Source organism: Xyrauchen texanus, chromosome 1 (genome assembly GCF_025860055.1).
Source record: "Xyrauchen texanus isolate HMW12.3.18 chromosome 1, RBS_HiC_50CHRs, whole genome shotgun sequence".
Classification (NCBI taxonomy): Eukaryota; Metazoa; Chordata; class Actinopteri; order Cypriniformes; family Catostomidae; genus Xyrauchen; species Xyrauchen texanus.
Genome location: NC_068276.1, coordinates 18,216,144 through 18,232,810, shown reverse-complemented (window position 1 = coordinate 18,232,810; position 16,667 = coordinate 18,216,144). Strand labels below are relative to the sequence as shown.

At 36.2% G+C, this 16,667-nt stretch overlaps 2 protein-coding genes across 3 annotated transcripts in view; one reads left to right on the top strand and one right to left on the bottom strand.

The window, feature by feature from the left end:
* The window catches only part of LOC127646087 (GRB10-interacting GYF protein 1-like), a 32,089-nt gene extending 23,404 nt beyond the window's left edge, over window positions 1-8,685 (bottom strand). For both annotated transcript variants that reach the window (XM_052129549.1, XM_052129552.1), the window contains exons 1-3: window positions 8,497-8,685; window positions 1,534-2,080; window positions 1,322-1,385 (exon numbers count right to left, since the gene is read on the bottom strand). In XM_052129549.1, coding sequence (XP_051985509.1) covers window positions 1,322-1,356 — 35 coding nt within the window. In that variant the 5' untranslated portion in view covers window positions 1,357-1,385; window positions 1,534-2,080; window positions 8,497-8,685. The remainder of the gene's footprint in view (window positions 1-1,321; window positions 1,386-1,533; window positions 2,081-8,496) is intronic.
* Window positions 8,686-9,607: 922 nt separating this feature from the next.
* fis1 (fission, mitochondrial 1) lies at window positions 9,608-16,667 on the top strand. Its single transcript, XM_052131984.1, has 5 exons — window positions 9,608-9,688; window positions 10,301-10,433; window positions 10,590-10,666; window positions 12,553-12,658; window positions 14,550-16,667. The coding sequence occupies exons 1-5, from the start codon at window positions 9,644-9,646 to the stop codon at window positions 14,648-14,650; spliced, it is 462 nt and encodes a 153-aa protein (XP_051987944.1). The 5' UTR covers window positions 9,608-9,643; the 3' UTR covers window positions 14,651-16,667.

Here is a 16,667-nt window from a genome sequence, read left to right as displayed (position 1 = left end):
ACATAAATCAAATCGCATTTCACTCAAACGAATGTTGAATGTTAAATGCTTTACCGCAGAGCAGTTTGGATGAAAACTGATCCTAGAGAAGTAGTAACAGGCAGCTTTAAAATAAAGCAATTCAGATGCACAAACAGTCAGTGATCATTTCATGCTCCATGTATCTGTATAATCAAGCGTTGGCCACGGGAAGAATTCTCCAGCTTATGCCTGTACTATATTATACCATGAAAATGTGCGTTCACACACTTTTAAATACAGCTTACATGAATCAATCATGAGAATCAAAGCATCGCTTACGCGAATGTTACATTTTTGACCAAATCTTGCCTTATTAGAACACATTTATTAACTTTTGCTGTGATTGTCATGACAATGGCCATTTATGACAGCTGCACAAAAAATCCACCACTGCAAATGATGAGTCCAACTGGATTCCACTGAAGCATTCAGATTTACATTCCTTCACCAGCAATATTTTACCATTTTTAAAACAAAAATCTCAGGGTGGGCTAAAAGAAAACTTGTTGTGCTCTGCCCATCGCTGATAAGCATGGCTCACACTCTCTAGAACTACAATACCCATCATGCGCACACATACTACTTACTTCACTGAACATCTCTAAGAAGCCTTGCACTCTCTAAAACTACAATGCCCAACATGCCCCTCCTCGATGTTTGCACACTTTTACTCCTGATTTATCACAATACAGGGAAAGGAAAAGTGAACAAAAGCAATGCCTTACTTATTTTAAAAAATAACTCTATATTATGGTCTAAAATAAAAAAATATTACTTTACGCGTTACTCGAAAAAGCAATCTGATTACATAACGCATATTACTTTTATCACGTTACCCCAACACTGGTCAGGATGATAAACCATGGGAAAGGTCAGTTGTGAAATACGAAAAGACCAGAAAACCATGACTTAGTGGAGAGAAAAAGCTTAAGAAAATACAGTGATAATTTTAGCCATTTCACCCAGCACTACTGGGCGGCACGTTCAAATGGATGAGTGTTTACACTACCAGCCCAATCTGGTAGCACGTGTTTTCAACCACATTCAACCACCTCTGAATGTAGTTGAAAGAAGTGGACAAATCTCAAAAACTCTGTACTTCGTTTGCACCCGTCTTTAGCATCATCCCGTTTCTAACGGATCACCCAAATGGCATCTTAATAACAGGTGCAAACTGAGTCAGAGAGAGAAGAGGAAGGGAGAATACATGAGACAGGTGGAGAAAGAGAACAATCTGGCAATAAGGGAAGGAAATGCCAAAAGAGAAAGGAAGGGAAAGACTATAAGACAGAAATGTTACCATTCTGGGCCGAAGTTAAGTGTTTCAGCAGTCATATTCTTCTTTCCTTCTCAGAGATGAAAGTCTGCAAACAAAAATACCTGAATATGACCATGCAACGCAGTGAAACATGTACTACACACACTCCAGTTCACACACAAATGCTTGTATTTCATCGCAGTGTGCATGACCACTGCAAACATCTGCCGAACACATTTTTAAGTAACTCTTACCCTGTCCAGGGGAGCGGCGCAGGCAAGAGCAGGCTGGACCAGGTTGGGATGAGAGGGCCGACAGGTGTGTGTATATTTGTTTGTATGTGTGTGTGTGTGTGTGTGTGTGTTTTTAAGAGTTTCCAAATTAAGATATGAGGGATATAGCTGCCTTAATTCAGGGCGTGTGTACAGGAGAGCAAAAAAAGCAAAAAAGATCTCCTGTTCACAGCCGATGGAAACAAACAAATGCAAACAAACAGGAACCAAAAACATACATGAAACCCTAAAATGAGTAATACCTGTGTGACTGTGATAACTGCACAGTCTGATACTTACTAAAGTCTACTGACTATGGAATGAAACAAACCGACAAAAACGAGACTAAACTAATTTGTTGATAATACAGCTGCCAGTAGCAGTTATGAGCCTCCAAAACTCTTGCTCTCCTTCTCTGTGTGTTTGAGTGTGTCTTTCTATCTCTTTCCTTTGTATTGGCAAAGCTGTGTGGACCAGGCCCCAGCTGGTGACCCCTCCTCACTCCAGACAATCCCTCTCCCTTCTTTACCTGCAGGAGAAAACAAGAAATCCTCATACAAAATCCTTTTAATTTTGTTTCCTCTTTTAAAAAGTTTTACTCCTAAAGGAATGAACAGTAATTTCGATCATGGCAGCTCACATGAGATGAGGACTCCAGTCATATCAGTAATCTTATAAAAGCTGTTTTATTCTACATGGAGAGGGTCCACATTATGGGGGCAGCCATGTTAGATCAAATGACAGGCCTGTACTTCTTGCTTAATCTTAGTAACCACCCCGTTATTGGACACAGTGGCTGTTACTCAATGTGCATTCTTTTGTGTTCTTAAGTTCTCGTGGACTCATTCAATGTAACTGCAGAAGTTCAATTCCAATACTCAAGAACGCAAGTATCGAGAATGAATAAAATTACCTGAATGGGTTCTTCTTCAAGCCAAAAATCAAAGATGCATTGGATGGGGACTTTTGGGCAAGAACCTGGTATTATGGTGGCAGACGAAGGACATTTACCATTGTGTTTTCCCTCAAGAGTTTCCTGCTGTAAGCTTGCGAAAGTTTGACGGCTCATGAGTTATATTCCGCCAACATTTGTTGTTCTGTTGGGCATGATTTTAATAAAGTAATAAACACATGAAGAAAAGTAGTGATCTTCAATTGGTCACATGTGCTCTCGTCGTACAGATTGTTATGCAGTGTAATTCGCAATTTCTTCATGAGTTTACGTTTCCGGTCACCTGCCTTCGGATGTGTTTGAATGGAGCGCTAAGTGTAGTGTGACCGCCATTTCAGCATTAAGAAACACCTTCACTCATGGATTAAATTAATCACAGGTGAATGTGTATAGGGATTTTCAGCAATGGCATCAGAAAACTAATGCGTTTGTATGATGCTGCATCCACGTTGTTAGGTGTTAGTGTAAATCCAAGATGAGTTTACCTTTAAAAACAAAGAAATGTGTCAGCCTGGTGGACAGTGCACATGCCAAGACATGATTCACGGTTGCGCATATATGCAAATGACGCCTCCACAACATACAAAACCTTCGTTTTGAGTTGACAGATTGTTGTAAGGTGGTCACGTTTATACAATTTGGCTGACAATTAATTGTCAAACAAATATTTTAGACATGCTGTTATTCAGATGAATATGCAGGATTGTTTTTACAAATGTGTATGAAATACACGTGAATGAATATTAAGTTGCCCATTTTCTAGAGTTATTACAGTTAAATTCTGAATTACTGAACTGTGAGCACGGAGAGGATAAAGAGACTGCTAACGTGTATGAAAACGAATTAAAAAACAAATAAACATGCGTATACAAATCTGAGTATATGTTATGTAACGAGAGTCATGACAATCTGTTTGAGTATTAAACTATATTTAACTTGATACAGTGACCTAAACATTTTATGTTTATGATGCATCGCACCCGAGACGCGACACAAACATGTCTGACGCAGGATGCGGCTGGATTGAGATGGTGCAAAATTTGGAAGTTACCCATAAATATTTAAATCGCGAATAAAATCAAAGAAATTTCCTTCAAACTTATTTATAAGTACTACCTCACTAATTATTTTCTTGTAGAGAGATTTAATTGTGACGTCGATATATTCTGAACATTTTGTGGTCTGCAGGAGGAAACATTTTTCATTTATTTTGGAGTTGTCCCTACTCGACTTGTTTTTGGTCTGATTTCTGCAAGATTGTTATTGATCATATTATTCCCAGCTTTCAACTTTGTTTTGAAAATGTTTTATTCGTTTTTTTTAGCTATGACGTCTCTTCATAAGGAATATTTGATTAATGTTCTGCTTTTGTTGGCAAAGTTTAGTATTCATAAATGTAAGTATGGTGTTTTAAACAATTAGTTTTAATTTTTAATTCAGAGGTTCAGCAAAACCTAAGAACAATTTCCAATTTGAGAAACAAGAAAGCTGTAAAGTTTACTGAAATATGTAAACAATTTGATATTTTTATTAAACTGTTTATTTATTTTCCTTTTTGTTGTTGTTTGTTTTAATATACCTCTGGGCTCTAGATGTAAAAGTTTTGTAAGCATTAATAAAAAATAAAAATGTCTGACGCAGGTGTAAATTGATGGTCCTTAAACAAGCCCTCATAATAAATCTCCAACTGATTGACAAATTCACTTGCTGTGAACTGAGTGTCAATGATTGACTTATGTTCAATAATATGGTAGTAAACAATACATTGTATTCTAAAGCTGCTTTTTATATTGTCTTATCAATGATTAACTCTTCTGCTACAGGAATGTAATGCATTTTAATTATCTGAATATTTTATATATATATATATATATATATATATATATATATATATATAATTTTGTAATATTTAAAGATAACCATGTATAATTATATATTGATATAAATAAGTAAAATCTTTATATATTAAATTATTGTTATATGAGGGGCTTTCTCAGCTACTATTTGTATATGTGATTAATTAATTGGGACACCATGTCATTTTTACAGCCTTTATTCGATTTAATGTTAGTTAATAAAATTACAATTGTTCATTGTTAGTTCATGATAGTTCATAGAGCATTAACTATTGTTAACCAATACAACTTCTGATTTAAAAAATGTTATATTTAGGGACACACCGATTTATTGGCCAAACATCAGTATCGGCCAATATTCGACTTGTTAACTGCAATCAGCAAATACAATGTCATTCACCAATGGCAGTGGCCGATGTTTATCTGTTTTTATGTCTTGGTTATTTGCGGTTGACTTGGAGAAGGTCCAACAGGTGGTACCAACACCAAAGCATTCATTTCTTCCAGTAACTGTTCAGACAGATGCGTTTTTGCACTAAAAAAGCAAAACACACCACAACGAATAGAGCAGAACGCTGGAGTCTCGAGAAACGTGTATATCGTTGAAGAAGTTTTTTTTTAACTTGACACAGCATCTAAAAATGCTGCGCTCCTGAGAGAGATGCTAAAAACACAGTGATGCCGTTGTCAAAAGACATCCATCTAGCAAAAGTTTACATGGAAGACGGTTGAAAAACAACATGAGCGGATGCAAAAACACATTCAGTTTGAACAGCCCCTTGTTCACATGACACAGCACTAGCTGAAGTTTCTCAAAGTTACCTCTCAAATAGACAGCCTTTTGTTTCAGTTGACAGTAGGTACATTTATGCTGTCTCCAGCACTGTATTCATAAATATCCAGATGCTGTTTTACTGTGTGAAAAAACGCTCAAAATGATTCAGTGAGAGAGCGTTCTGAACAAATTGTACTGAATTACGAATCAATTCAGATCCTTTTGCAAGCCTGTTTGGCTGAAAAGAACCAACTCAAAGAATTATTCATTTGCAAATTGGGCATTGCTAGTTCTTTTAAAGAGCCAACAGAAATACAGGGCACATTTCATTGTTGGTGAAATATTCTGTGAGTAAATACTTCTCAGGTCAGTCGGAGCGCTCATGGTACACAGCCGTACAGCTGCAGGCGCCACTGGATGCTCGCTTGCAAAGGTATGGGAAGATATTCCCTAAGAGGCCAATTTTGGTTTTGTAAAGAGGCCCATGTTCAGCCCCATGTTTCAACCTACAGTAAGTTTGTTCTTAATGGAAACACAAGAACTTTGTATTCTGTATGAAAAGCACAAGCTGAAAGATAGCCCTATTTATGTTTGTATTTATTAATAATCTTTTATATTTTATAATCACTTTTACATTTAAGCTTCTGTGAAGATTTATTGCTCATTTATTATAATGAAGATTTCTTTGTTTCATTGGCACCAAAGGGGGATTAAATAACAACAAGAAAAAAAATAACGATGTTATTTTAAATATCGGTATCTCTAGTAATATTATTTGTTGCAACAAAGATTAAGTTCATTAGTTCAGGTTAACTACAGTAATGTTCTTAAACAATGTTAACAAATGTAAAGTGTTACCATAATTTTACTGTGTGGAATATAAACATATAACTGCACAATATAACTTGCAAAAGTGTTGCAAAGGGCTCTTTTTAAATATCGGTATCGGCCAATCTTCGTGTGAAAAATCTGAGATCGGCCTCAAATATCCTGACTGGTGCACCACTAGTTTTAGGGCTATGGTGATTAATTGTCTCTTTTAGGACTTTCAAGTTTAAATGTCATATAAATAGTGTCATATTTCAGATTTATCTTCAAAGATATAAATCAAATAATAAAATGGGGATATATGACTTCATTTTAAGGCTTTAAAAACTTGTGAATGACATGAAAAATGATGTTTTAAATATCAAAATGTTTCTAAATACTTCTCATTTTGTTCAACTTGAGTTTTGGTCAGTTTTACTGGAACTCTTTAAAGGAACATTTTGCATACTAAAATACTTCTGTCCTAATTTCTTCACTTTCACACGCTATTTTAATGCTCTTTGATTAAAACCACGAGCCCTTATTTCTCATGAAGCAAAACCTTTGAGATTTTGTTAAATTATTTTATCACTATACAGGAATAGAGTAAGCGTGCATCTCCTCCACTTCACTGCAGATCACAATTACAAGAAACGTTTGTCAATATACGATTGTTTAAAGTGAAGCTTGAGCTCTTTGTGTTTATTATGAAATGTTATACTTGGTCGTTTATATTTTCACAGGAGTATGGCACGAGCCTTTGCTGACAGCGTGCACATCAGAGCGGTTCACGTGCTCTTTAAGACGAAACGAAAAACAATGGTGAAGTATGTGGTATTAAGGCTGTCAGCTTTCTCATCCGTCTCATTATAGCCATGATGTCACACATTTTGGCCAAAATGAACACATTGTGATGCACATTTGACTGTATTTAAGTGTGGATTTTATTCAGGGAGAATCCTCCTCCACCGGTCGACAAATTTTAAATTGGGTCATGGTAAAAAATTGGGACATATGTTCGTTGTTCATATCAATGATTACCTGGACGGAGTGCTTTTAGGGGATTTTGGTAATAATCGCTTGCTAGTTTTAATTCTTGGAAAATACAGTTCCACACTTGTAATGGCTGAAGGGCATTTACTTTACAGTGATATCAGCCAATCATAACAGTGGGCATGTCTTAAATGTGAAGTGCACACAAAACTGAGTGTTTCAGACAGAGGGCCAAAGACAGGGTAGAAACAGGTCATTTAATATACTACATTGCGACTGGTTTATTTTTGTGCAAAATCATTAACATTATAAGTGTACCCCAAGGGAAGAAAAAAATGCATGCCATGACCCATTTAAATAACGCGATCACATTCGTGTTATAACAGACTGTGCATTTAGAAACACTAAGTACCTCAAAATACAACTGTCCCCACAAAAAGCCACAAGGTCTTGCACTGTAATTTTGAAAGGGAGGGTATGGCATGCATTTCAGCCAGCTTATATGTTAAAATATTTCTAGAACTACTGACACATTTGGACTACACAACTAAAAATGGTTGTTTCAATCAGAATAGCATGAAGACGGAAATAGAAAATCCCAGGGGTTTAAATCACAGCACCTACAGATGTCATAGCAACAGAAATATCCAAGCAACAGAATAAACCTGAGAACAAATACTGGAGGAGTCTGGTTCTTATGAAGTACTTCACGAGAATGCATGCCTGCGAGAGTGGCATGCACCATCTTAAGAAAAACTGGAGGATTTTTGGGACATCATTTAGGGTCATAAGAAAGATTGAGACTTGCATTTGTGCGTTTGCAATAATATTCCATGCACGTCTGAGAGAGGGGCGTGCACCATCTCAAGAACAACTGAAGGCCCATTTTATTCAATTAGGAATTTAAATGCAAATTTTGACCTTACAATTAAACAAGGAACTGTCGCAACAGAGCATTTGCAATCATACTTATGCGAACAACTGTCAAATATCCGCAAACAGTGCAAAATATGAACAAACGAGACATAGGGAGAGCAAACGACTGGGTCGAACTGCTAAAAGGGTGCTTCTGCGATTTAAACTAACCAGCAGAAAATACTCGCCACCGCAACGATGCGTGAGGGGGGAAACGAATATATCTTTATACAAGGGCAAGACATCCCTGCTGAATATTTTTGGCATGACCAGCAAACTACCAAAAAAGCAGGTTGGTCTCGTGTTGTCTTGACTGCGGGGGTCTAGAGGAGTTTAGAGGGGCGTCGCGTGCATTGCGTGCATTGCCTGCACACTCCCCCACCAAACTCCACTCCGCTGCTTCCCGTGGCCTTCAACCCACGGCCAGAGTTGCCTTACCAAACACAAAAACCCATCGCAGCCAAAACAGCACGACGTATTCCTACCCACATATGCAAAGATCACTTAAAGCCCATTACGCAATCGTGGGCATTTTCTAATAACATACACACTGCCCTACCATTTCCAAGTTTGCATGAAACTTAATGCAACCCTCATCTGCCATTAACGCCACAAACACTCAAGGGGAGAGAGAAACAGTTGCTCACCGTATCTGGTGCTACCGATAGCAATTTCTACTGTCCAGTCGCGCCGTCAAACTCTACGACATTGACTTTGAATGCATGTGCAGTTATTTGTGTTCTGTGCTCCTCCTCGAGAATCGTATTCCGTTTTCACTGTTTTAACTCTCTCTCTCCAATCTCGGTGCGTGTTGATAGTACGCTCTTGTTGTTTGTGTTTAGGGAAGATGGCCGTCCTACTCCGTTTACCACGTGACTACAGTCAGCATGAAGACAGCGACCCCTAGCGGAAAGTCTTGAAATAACTACTGGAAATGTATTTGTCAAAATAAAAGCCACAATTATTACATTATTACACATCGCGTGCAACAAACCAAAAATAAATACATCAATACATAAATAAATAACATAAATTAGTGGCATGGTTGCTTTACACTATTTCCAAATTATCAATACAAACAACAAAAAAAGGCTACTGTAATAAAAATACAATTACAATAACAATTGAACAGAATTACATTTTTAAAGACATAATAAATATAACAAAGTTTTATTAACTTTAATAAATACATTAATTGTACAGGCATACACAGGCAACTAGTGAGGATGATGATGATGATGATGATGATGATGATGATGATTACCCCACTAGTAGCATACTGGCTCATAAAGGAGTGAGGTAAAACTATCAAAGCACTATTATTATAAAATGGTTATGTGTCAAAAACAAAGAGATGTTTATCACCGTAAACACCCATATACTGGTCATAGTTAACCCCAAATCTATTGATACAAAGAATAAACAAAATAATATTTTGCATAAAGAAAATGAAGACCTATATTTACGACCACCAGATTTTCTTGCATTGTGACAATATTTTCAGGACATCTAAGCACATTTTACTCCCAGTTCTCATTACTGCAATGCATTCGGATGTTTTGTTTTTGTTACACCCATTGTTTTCAATGCTGATTCTCATTATTGTAATACAATAATAAAAAATGTTTTACATAAAAAACTCAAAAAGATGTGTATCATTACCGCACAAACATCTGTTACCTTTGGATAGACGCATGTGCGGCTGGTCCTACAAAAATGAAGCCAATATGACGTAATCGCTGACTTTTAATTTGACAACTGCCTCAAACATACGACTGTTGATTTTCCGCAAAGATGGAGGAGGTTGTGTCAGATCTTGTGGCACCAGAAGATCTAAAGGTAAAGACATTTTCTATATATATATATTTTTTAATATTATATATAACTATCTTCCGAAATAACATAGTAACAATGTTTGTGTGGAGGAAACGCTGATTAGAACGACACTGGCTTTTAATTCGAGTTTCGACTGTCGCAGTTCTACTATATAATCGAATGATGACATCAGTAAACTTTCCCGAACGTGATACATTGTTGCTTTGATGGAGTGACTTACAATGTGGTCCTATAAAATTACACGTTCTATTATGTTCACAACTCTTTGATAGTGTATTAATGCCTGTTCTTGAATAGGTACTGTCTTATAATCTATGTTACTATAATAATACAACAACTATGTGATCCTACTATTTCCATGGAAACAGACGTTTGTCTGATTTAATTCAAGGTGGAGATAAAAGTGCAACTAATCATTCTCCAATAAAAGTTAGTGTATGATTGTTGTCCATGGGGAGCACGTGATCTTGACATCATTATCATCATCATCATTATCATCATCATTATCATCATCATCATCATCATCATCATCATCATCATCCTCCTCCTCCTCCTAATGATGTAACTGAGTAAATCTGATTCCAGCCATCCATCCACATTGCTCTTTTCTTTTAGAGGTTTGAGAAGAAATATAACTCTGAGCTGGTGAAAGGACCCGTTTCCAAGGAAACCACATTTGAGTACGCCTGGTGTTTGATCAGAAGCAAGTACACAAATGACATAATTAAAGGCATACAGCTATTGGAAGGTCAGTAACTCAGCATGTCTTTTAGTTATTTCTGTAGTTAGTTATGGCTTGCATGAACTCCAGCAGTACATTTGCTGTCCTGCTGGAAATGAGCATGCCTTTTCTGGGCACAGATGTTATAATATCTAGTTGAATGTGACTGTTTTCTTACAACAGAACTGATCCATACAAGCAAAAAAGTTGATCAGAGAGACTATCTCTTTTACCTTGCTGTTGCAAACTACAGACTTAAGGTGAGCAGCAGGTTAACATTTTACCTGTAATGTATACTATATTTTTGGTGTGCAAGGATTTATCCCACAGCTAATAAATGTGCTTGTTATCTTTTTATGATAGTCCCTGGCAGATGATTATTTCAGTTTTTCCCCTACCCTGTTTCTAGACAACCTCCAGAATTCATAGATCATTTTTATAGATAATGTTCAAGAGACAAGCCTTGTAAGAAGGATTCCATCTTATCCCACTCCAGTTCTCCTGAAAAATTGCAGTCATGAAACAAATAATGACTTCCTCTTGTTTTAACCTTTTTTTAATACTGTGAAAAAGACACACTATTAGCATAACACAAATATATATTAATAAATACAAATTTCCAACATTCTTTTGAATGTCCATGTAGTAAAATTAAATATTGGATGCCATGAGTGTACCTTCATTTACTATTATATTTGAATGGCCATGGAAAGTGAAGTAATGTGACAACAATTTTACTTGGTTGCAAAATGTAGTCTGTTAATTTACCTGATGAACTTTCACCTTTTGCTGACCCTTTATGCTTCCCAGAGCTGATGTGTGCTTCAAAATCACTTTCATCTTTATTAGCAACTGACACATAAGTGCAGCTTTACATGTCATACATTCTGCTTCCCACGGGTCTCCACCTGGACGATAGCATGGGAATTTTTTGTGCAAATCTAAATTTGCACTTTCGTTTGGGCACTCAGCTGTCATTTGCTGTTACTGTCAAGTAACTGTTTGATGCCGAACACAACAGCGCTTGGTGCTTTCACTGAGAAATTGATCAATTGGTGTGCAAGAATGCGGGACTTGCAAAGAGGGGTTAAAGCAATGTAAATATACTTGCACACACAATGAAGTATTAGACCAGATGCGCATCATAATGCAATTAAAGCTGAATCCAGGACGTTTTTGCAAATTTAGAAATCCTGGCCAGACACATTTTTTAAAGTCCGAAAAAGAGGACGTATGGTCACCCTAGTATACAAAAATGTGCAAAGTGCTTAAAACATTAGGGCTGTACAATTTCAGAAATTTTAGAGTTGAGTCCAATTCTGATTCCTGTATCGGAATCGATTTCGGAGTCGTTTCCAGGCTCATTTTCTTGATTCTTTATCGATTGCTGTAAATCTTATAATAAACAGCACAATATTTATTTGTTAAATATGTATTCTAAAAATAAAAATGTGCTTATTTGAGCATTCCAGTGTGTGAACCTACAATTTCATAGGATGAATTTGAGGAAAGGTTGACTGAGCAGATGCACAGTATTTCGAAGAAATGCCACAAATTAACGTTAAAATGAGCATTTCACCTGTGAAATGGCCTGTTACCACTCATCAGTTGTTCTTGTTTAGAAAGAGGTTTATTTTAGTGTATGTAGCCGAATTGTCCACTGAATAATTGGTCCAAACAATCCACTAAGTTGGATGATTTTAGCTATTTAAAAATCCAGGAATTGTACAACTCGTACGTACACGTATGATGTTTTTTCATACAATTTAAAAATATTTCTCATAATGTGTATTTCAATGTAATTTGATTTCATAGAATAAATGTGGGCTAATGGAAAAAAGGTGCTAGAAGCGTTTATGAGGAGCGCTTGTGTTTGCGGTCCATTTATCCGCCCCCCGCCCTGCCACATGTATTATAAAGAAAATCAAACACACTCATTTCAGGGCATAGATTGCTCTAATAATGGGTGTATCAGATAAGGGAAACACTCAGAATGTGTCATGTCGGGGGTCCTCCAGGATCAGTGTTTATAATGCCGATTTACATAATTTCATTAAGTTAGGCTACTTGTTTAAAATGAACCTCTTTACCTGTCTTCTGTTCCCTCACCACCCTTTTCTGCATTAATCTTTTCTTCTTGTCTCAGGAGTATGAGAGAGCATTGAAGTACATTCGTACTCTGCTCAAGAATGAACCAGAAAACAAACAGGCCCTGGAACTGGAGAAACTCATCAACAATGCACTTACAAAAGGTGAAATAGAGCAACATTTAAACCTGACAAAATGCTCTCCAATAGAGCTAGACCGATATATCGATGGCGATAGTTGCTTTTTGGAACTATCGGTTATCTGCAAAAATATCTGCCAAGAAAAAAAGATATATATATATATATGTTATTCAGCACATGCTAGACCTTATTCACAGCAGCTCCATCTTTGATTTTTAATGACAATGACAACAAGGCTGTGCGGGATAGACGTACAGTCTCTTCAATGGGCTGTACTGCAGTTGAAAGAGTTTTTGGATCCTTCCATGTACAAAAGGACACTCAGTAAACAAAACACTCCAGACAGCAGTTTGTGGAAAGTTGTGGAAAATCAGAAGGGATATTGAAGCTTTTTACAGATTTAAACCGTACATGCCATTGAAGAAATGGTAAGTCTATCCCTCACAGCCTCATTTCCGTTCCCGTTAAAAATTCAAACATGGCGCTACTGTGAATAAGGTCTTACAAAAATGTCAGCTGTGGTGGCAGAAAGCCCGCTGATTGTTATGTTAGATTTGACAGATTAGAGGATTAAATGAACGTATGACACAAAACCATCATAAATACAAACATAATCTTAGTGATACAATTATATAATGATATTAGTTAATAACAAACATGTAATCATGTTCGCTATAATTTTTTTCAAAGTTGTGAGTTGAAATGATCTCCTCAGTCCAGTCAGCTCTTTTGATGATCTTGAAGCCACAGCAGAAAACGAAAGCCCTCAGAAATAATTTTTCAACAACGTAATCCAATAAAGGTTTTTTTTGCGCATGGTTTTTGCCACCACTTCCGTGTTTGACATAAGCGGTAACGTTGCCAAAGCATTGGTCTAATGTGTCATGTATTGCTAGAAAGAAAGTGACTAAAGAGAAAGGTCACAATATAGGCTACATACTTTAGGCTACATGCATTCATAATGAATTCATTTAGAGTTTGAATGTTTTATTAACTTATTAACACATAAATGCACAATAAAATATTTAAAAAAACATGTCAAGAGACATTCAAGTAGCCTCAGTGGTTTTGTATTTACCAGCTAATTAATTATTTAACATCTTTATATTATTTTTATTATTATTGCTTACATTTTTGTTTTATTTTGGTCAATTAGGTTATAACTTGTTATTCTACTCATTTCAGGTATGCAAAAACTGATATCATAAATCAAACAATTATTCATATAAATATAAATCAAACAAAATTCTAAACTTTGACAAAAGGAGTCTTTATAATGTTTAAATATACAGTAGATCTAAATGCAGAATAAGTAGCTCTCTGCTGCCATCTAGTGTATATACTTGTAATTTCATCAGTTTTTTTTTGTTTTGTTTGTTTTTTAAATGGACAGCACAGTTTGATTCTTGAGACTTTAAGCTTTCAAACTGAATGTTATTTATGAGAATTGGTTCAGTATTTGAGAAAATAAGTAAAAAAAAAAAGAAGAAAATTTTCACGCTCAAATTCAAGGTCAGATAGGTAAATAAATCAGTAAATAGAAGAAAAGAAATCCCACCCAAAATGCACAACTTTAGTGCTTTTCTGATTTGAATAAGAGTTCTTTCATAACAATTAAAAAAAATACACATCACTTTTGACCGGGAACAACTGGAACGCGTTTCAGTGATGAGCAGTGCATAAGGGTTAAATCCTCCAAAAATTGGCCCCCACTTCCTTTGTAAGTGCCTCACTGTATTCTCAATTGTTTTAGTTTTTTTTTTTTTTTAAATAAGGGGCAAATTTAAATAAACTTTTGTAGTAATGAACATTATGCCATAAATGCTGTTTATTGAGCTAAACTTGTATTTAATACAGAATATTACTGTATATTAAAATAGTGATTTTTTTTTTTTTTCTTCTTTTTTTTTTTCAGATGGCTTGGTTGGCATGGCGATTGTTGGCGGTATTGGATTAGGTGTGGCCGGATTGGCAGGCCTTATTGGTATGGCAGTGGCCAAAGGTGCAAAGTCCTAATATGGAGTTACAGAAAAGCATTAATTCCATCTGCTCTGCAAAAAAAAAAGAGAATTAACTTTTTCAGCATCCAATCACGTAAAACCACGAGACTTATTTTCCATTTTTTTTTTGGACATTTCTGACATGACATCCATAATGATGCTCGCATTTTACCAAGTTTCTTTTGTTTTTCTGTGTGAATCACCAGTTCTTTTTGGTATGCATAGAAATGTGGGATTGGAGTAAATTAATGTGTTGTATTTTTTCCCTCTAAAACCTTTAATTGTACACTGGAATTCAAACTAGAGAGGCTTAGCCAATAAGGTTTTGCACTACTGGTTAGGATTTATCATAATGGCTTGCACTTTTAAAGTTATCTTTTTAAACTAAATCTATAAATGTATTTACAATAAAGTAAATCAATATGGAACGTATTTGACAAACAGTTAATACCTCACTTCTGTTAAAGAATTAAAAAGGTGTACTTCCTGAACTAAATCACATGTGCTCATTTCATATGAAGATGTCTTGCACAACCAGGGTCAAACTTGTAATGCATTGTCTTAAAGGCACAGTATGTTCATTGTTGTTGTCACATTCTGTTTACAGCGTCTGTTTACTTGTGCTGGCACGTGTTTCAACTACTGTGATTACATTGTGTGTGTGTGTCTCTGTGCCGCACCTTTGTAATCTCTGCTCATAGATTTCAAATTGAAAACATTTGTGAAAGATAAATACTTTTTTCTGTTTTCCTCTTTCTTTATACATTGATCAGAGCATGTTAATACATAAGGAACTCCATCTTTCAACAAGAGCACTGTAAGCCTAGAACAGGGTAATGCAGGGATTGTTCCATTTCACTTTGATATGCAGCATGTCCCGAGTTACACTGGAATGACAAAATTCAGTTTTCATTTGGGTTCATGTGGGTCTCAAATCTCAGTTTCCTGTCCTTTTCAAGTGCTTGCATCAGTAAGACAGGGTTGGAAAACTAAGATCGGTTATTATACTAATTGTGATTTCCAGTATACATTTATCTTGTTATACTAAGCTTTAAAATATTTAATTAGCTACATATCACACTTTTGGGAGTGCAATGATTTTTGCATTGGGTTAAAGGTGTGGGAACCCTGGTAAGATCTAGTAAACAACACTGATAGTTGATTAATACTTTAAATTTTTGATGTGGTCTGAAGCTTTTGGTTAAAATGTCACTCACAAAGTCATTGTCCCTCATGCATCATTAGCTCAGAAGTCTCTCCGATCTGGGAGTATGAACACTGATTTCAACAACAGCTAACAGACCTTGAAAGTAACAAATGCCCTGTAAAACATGCTTATATAGGATAATGACTGATAATAACATCAATGTGATGTTGGGTACAATTCCTCTTTCTTCTTCCCTCAATCTCCTCCCTGGCATTGCCCTCAGAGTGAAGGGCACATGTTAACACATCTACCAGTTTTATGATGCCGATTAGAAATGTCATTTTATAACAGTATTGAGGTTACTTATTAACTTTTGAAGCAAATGATGACAAGAAGACTGATGTACAAGCTACTCTCTGTTCTAGAGGAAGACAATAAAGACATTTATGCATTTGGCAGATGCTTTTATCCAAAGTGACTTACAGTTCACTTATTACAGGGACAATCCCCCCAGAGCAACCTGGAGTTAAGTGCCTTGCTCAAGGACACAATGGTGGTGGCTGTGGGGCTTGAACCAGCATCCTTCTGATTACCAGTTATGGTGCTTAGACCACTACACCACCACCACCACTCCGACAAGACATCAAGACATCTCATGATTCAGAAATCAGCCCTAGAAACCGCTTAAGCTAAGAAAGCGTTTAGTTCTTATTGTAAGTGTATTGTCACTAGAGTTTTCTTAGCTTAAGGGGTTTCTTGCAACCAGGTTCTGCTCCTGTTAGTGGGACATAAAGTGAACTTCACCTGTGGTTCTGTGAGGACACCTGTGTGAACCTGTGTGAATCATTTGCCACTTGCCAGTAGACGCACATGTAAAAACAATTTT

Coding starts and splice junctions, on each gene's coding strand:
- fis1 (XM_052131984.1), top strand. CDS start 9,644: ATGGAGGAGGTTGTGTCAGATCTTGTGGCACCAGAAGATCTAAAG. Junction 9,689..10,300: donor TGGCACCAGAAGATCTAAAG/GTAAAGACATTT, acceptor CTTTTCTTTTAG/AGGTTTGAGAAGAAATATAA. Junction 12,659..14,549: donor CAACAATGCACTTACAAAAG/GTGAAATAGAGC, acceptor TTTTTTTTTCAG/ATGGCTTGGTTGGCATGGCG.